This window comes from Phragmites australis, chromosome 1 (genome assembly GCF_958298935.1).
Source record: "Phragmites australis chromosome 1, lpPhrAust1.1, whole genome shotgun sequence".
NCBI classification, from domain to species: Eukaryota; Viridiplantae; Streptophyta; class Magnoliopsida; order Poales; family Poaceae; genus Phragmites; species Phragmites australis.
In genome coordinates, this window is record NC_084921.1 from 29,782,850 (window position 1) to 29,787,852 (window position 5,003).

A 5,003-nucleotide genomic window follows, 5' to 3' on the forward strand; every position below is an offset into this window, starting at 1 on the left:
GTGATTGGGATACTCCGGAGATGCTTTTCAAGAGGCTAATAGCTGTCGAGAATTGCTTTTGTCTATTTGTGTGACCAAAATTGGTGTGTGTGCATCCAGGCTCTGTGAAAAAAAAAATGAAAATAAAAATCACATGTTTGCCACTGCATCAACCTCCTGTCTGAGTGAGATTTGGACCTAATCGGACGGCTTTAAGCGCCTCACCCTCCAGAGATTCCCAAATCCAACTCCACACTGCTCGTCGAGCTCTATGCCACCGAATCGGACGCTGGCGGGCGTTGGCCCATAGCGAGACGACGCCGTCGGTACGCCTCCTCCCCCACTCGCCCGGCGAATCAAGATTCCTTGACCCTGTTCTTGCTGCGGCCCGGCGGCGTAGGCAACACCGGAGTCCTCCGATCCGATTCCAACCGGCGCACAAGTTCGCCACCGGCAGCTCACCATGGCGCAGCCACTCGCCTCCTCCCAAGATTCCCCCAATCCCTGTGAGCACCTCTCTTCCCTGATTTCGCTGCCGAAATGATAACCGGTTTGTTGTGAATCGTGATTGCCAGTAATATCCTGCCTCCGAATCGCTGACTCTACCGTGTGGTTTGCTGAGCAGCTGCTCCGGAACAGAGAGTAGTGGTGACGAACAAGCATGGGGAGAATCTTGTGGGGTTGCTGCACCACACTGGTTCCAACAAGGTTGTAGTCTTGTGCCATGGCTTTAGGGCTTCCAAGGTACATGAATACATCGTCACTAGAAGAGAGATTAAACATTTTTCTTTTACATCGTCTAACGAAACTCGGTGCTCGTTTTCAGAATGATAGCATCATTGTTGATCTAGGGGCTGCACTAGCAAATCAAGGGTTTAGTGTGTTTCGCTTCGATTTCAGTGGAAATGGGTATGTTGCTCGTGCAATTATGGATCTATCTGATGCTAATTCCGCAAATGATTGGAGCTGATGAGGCTGAGCTTACTAACTGCTTGCAGTACTGCTGCTTGAGTTTCAGAATTTTATTTTTCTCTTGAACCTGCGTTCTTTTTCGCAGAAATAAACATATGGAAGATTTGTGGATTAGCTTTTCTGTTTGAAATTTCTGTATTGATCCTAATTGTTTGAATTTCTACTGCGTGGTGCATAATTTTGTACAGTCTATTTTCATTTCGAATAACCATGCATGGTCCATATCCTCATTCATATGTCGCCTTTGATTGTATGCTTTCAGAGAAAGCGAAGGTGAATTCCAGTATGGCAACTACAGGAAGGAGGCTGATGACTTGCATTCTGTTGTCTCGTATCTTTACCGGGAGAAGTATGATGTAACAGCAATTGTTGGTCACAGCAAAGGTGGGTTATATGCATCGTTTGATATAGTCATGTAATTTGTTATTCTTGCTATTGTCCCATTGAATTTGTGTCATTGGTAGGCCAAATGCCCAAAAGAGTTTCTTCAATTCTTGAGCAAGAACTTGCATATACAATCCTACATAGGAGTCAAACGTGGAGAACTTTTGCAAAACCATGTCAACATTAGTCAAGTTCAGAAAACAAAAGGTGCAACTGCAGTTAACTGGAAATGAATTAGGATTTATCAAGTTAGTTCTCATATCGTTAGATGCTATGATCGTTAGGGCTGGTGACTCCTTTTATAAGATGGGGCCTTGTTCTCCTATGAGACAATCAAGAAATAATAGACAAGTTTCATCCTTATCTCTCCTAAAGCAAGCTGTAGCCGCCCAGCCATCCTTTAGGAAGTATTTACCCTGGTCTAGGCATTTGGATAAGTCATTGAATCTGTATTTATTTACCTTCAGGTGGAGATGTGGTGGTTCTATACGCTTCTATCTATGGTGATGTCCCCATGGTTGTTAACCTTTCTGGTCGATTTTATTTGGAGAAAGGCATTCAAGAGCGCCTAGGCAAAGAATTTATGGATAGAATAAACAAAGAAGGCTATATTGATGTCTTGAACAAATCAGGTAAGGAAATATGTCTGACCTTTTTATATGCAAGGCTCCTTGCTAAGCAAATCATATATGTTATATGTAGCTTGTTTCTCTTTCATGTGCATCTATTATCCATTTGTTGGTTGCAATGTAGGAAACGTTTTATACAGAGTAACCAAAGAGAGTTTGATGGAAAGATTGAACACTGATATGCGTGCAGCAAGCCTTTCCATCAGCAAAGAATGCAGGTTAAGAAACTAACCTTGATGCGAATTAACAATTAAAGCAACCAATCATAGCAGCAATGTTTATGTTTTTTGAAACTGGTCATTTGTATTCATTCCTAGAATCCAAAGCAGTACAAATCTGACATTTTCGGCTAGGTCACGGATGCTCTAGAATAAAATCTGTACTCACGGAAGTTATTGTTCAGGTTCTTTACAATTCATGGTTCCACTGATGAGATCATACCTGTGGAAGATGCATATGAGTTTGCAAAGCTTATACCAAACCACAAACTGTGTGTCATCGAGGGAGCAAATCATTGCTATACCGCTCATCGCAAAGAACTTTCTGATGCCGTTGTAGGCTCCATCACATCCAATGAGGTATAGACAAATCACAATTCACCTTTTGTACATTGTAGTTGATGCTTTGCAATTTGTTTCACCAATGATTTCATGGTTGTGGTGTCTGATTTTGCGTGCAGGCAGGAAACACCCCACCCTAAAGCTGCTTGCCCTGGCGGCCGTCTGTGGCTTCATCCAATGCCGCCCCTTAGTCACCTTAAAGGCATAAAACATAGGCAAACCACGGTTTTGCTATTTTTCAAGTGTAGCCTGGAACATTGATGTTTGTCCATTGTGCACAATTAATGGATTCAGTTCATACAATGTTCTGCACGCATCCTGGCACTGCATGCGGGGATCTTCACGGCTTGAGGTTGGCGCATATACGGAAAGTACGGAAGGAGCCAAATGTGACATTGGGCAAGTGACACCGAAAGCTCAGCGTGCCGAGCCTCATGGAGTTGGTGGCCAGGTGCCCAAGCTGGGGCGCCTCAAGGAAGAAGACGTCCTGGACGGCAAGGTTGAAGCCGATGAGCCTGAAGATACCCAACCAGAATGTGGGGGTGTTCAATTGGATATTGATCTCTGCTCTTTTCCTAACGTATCCTAATTAAGCACCAACAGGTAAGGGGAGCCCCATCCTTACCTGTGTGCCCTGATCGATGGTGCAACCAACATGATTGTTGTTGTTCCATCTCGGACAACGCTATATAAATAAATGGGGGGAGAGCTAGCACATGATTGATCGTTCACATTACGCCTAACTTCCCTCCATATCTCTAACCCTACCGAACCTCACGAGAGTTGCTATGAGGTGAAGGTTGTCACCGTTGCAACATCAACTGCGACCATGACAATTAGCTACACCAATCCGGTGACCTCTTCCTCACAACGGCGTCCACGACATCAATTATGTGTGCATCATGTTGTCTAATTGCACTACACCACGATCTACCTGAGGCATCAACTACCCCTAATGGCTTCACCGGGATATGGTATGTGGTCACGCTTTCGCTTAATCGGTGTTCAACTCTAAGGCTAGGCATTCATGTTGATTACATGGCTATTTGCTCCTAACAATTGGTATCCGAGCCATCCTAGCTCGGATTGAATCCAAGTTAATTAGCCTCGGGACAGATGAATTAGCACAAATTGATGATCATTAGGGCTTAATTGTTTATGGATTAATGCTAATTGTTCATATTTTAGATGCAATTAGTTGTTTTAGCCCTAATTAGCCTCATCTTTAGATCAATTATGTTCAGATGATGCTATCTTACGATTAATTAGTCCTTGAGTTAGTCATAGATTAGTCGTTTTTCATGTCCAATTCGAGTTGACCAGTGTGATTAGGTCATTCTATGAGCATATGTTCACGTATTAGCTATGAATGATAAAGTTGTTGAATATCTAACTATAGGGCATGTAAGTATAAGGAGCACACTGTATATGGACAGGATATACCGTGCACATGTATAACAACTCCGGATACTATGGAATCAAATATGTGATACTTGATACACCCGAAAATCTAGAAGACATATACTAGGAAGGTCTTGATTGGTTCCCCAACTAAAAAACGACTAGTATCCAAGTTAGGTTCATTTGCTTTGTCGTGTTAGACAAGATAAAGGACTCCCTATCGACTACTACTAGATAGGAGACGGCATATCAGCCATATATAAAGCGATGAGCTAGACCCCTCAGGGGGGATAGAGGCATTTGCAACTCGACGCAAGCACCAAGACCACAAGGGATACTCGGTGACATCATCCTTAGTTTAGCTTAGATCTAATCTATTCCCTGTAATAGGTCTAGACACATTGCTTGTATGCTTGTACTCGAGAGAATACATACACATCACCATCCATACAGGACGTAGGATATTACTCCAACCGGGGGCCTGGACCTGTCTAAATCGCGTGTCCTGATTCGTTGTTCAATCCCTGATCTTGAAGGCACCCCAGTCAATTGCGGACATATTGTCAGGAACTAATCTTCGACAGTTGGCACGCCAAGTAGGGGCCTTCTTTTGCTTTAAAGGATCGATCATGTCTCAAGTTCACATCCGCGCTGATTTCTCTACCGATGGTTTCTATGACCACTTTGAGTCGGCGAAAGCCATCTACTCATCGCCTCCTACCGGATCTGAGATCCTCTTCGGAGCTATGGTTTTTGCTGGGACAATCAAGGTGGACTGATCCACACTGGTATTCTCGAGTCGAGCCTATTGGACGCATACCATGAGGTGGGACATCTAGACTAGGATCCCAAGGAGCCTAACGTTCTCCAGTGCATCGACACAAACAACGCGGACGAGGATCATGAGAGTGGCAACAACAACTCGGTCAACAGCCAGAGTAGCCAAACAGATAGATTCGTGTTCATGGATAGAGGAGTCGGAACCCCACCCAATGACCCAATGATGGTAGATCAAAACGCCACAGAGAACAATGGCGACGACATTCATGTGGACCCAGCAGCGGAAGTCGCCCACGGT

General features: G+C 44.2%; 1 protein-coding gene across 1 annotated transcript; it reads left to right on the forward strand.

Annotated features, from left to right (window-relative positions):
• Positions 1 to 235: 235 nt before the first annotated feature.
• Positions 236 to 2,827, forward strand: LOC133914748 (uncharacterized). The gene is made up of 8 exons (XM_062357778.1): positions 236 to 485; positions 605 to 723; positions 806 to 888; positions 1,214 to 1,335; positions 1,803 to 1,967; positions 2,089 to 2,182; positions 2,368 to 2,542; positions 2,644 to 2,827. The coding sequence occupies exons 1-8, from the start codon at positions 443 to 445 to the stop codon at positions 2,662 to 2,664; spliced, it is 822 nt and encodes a 273-aa protein (XP_062213762.1). The 5' UTR covers positions 236 to 442; the 3' UTR covers positions 2,665 to 2,827.
• Positions 2,828 to 5,003: the final 2,176 nt, after the last annotated feature.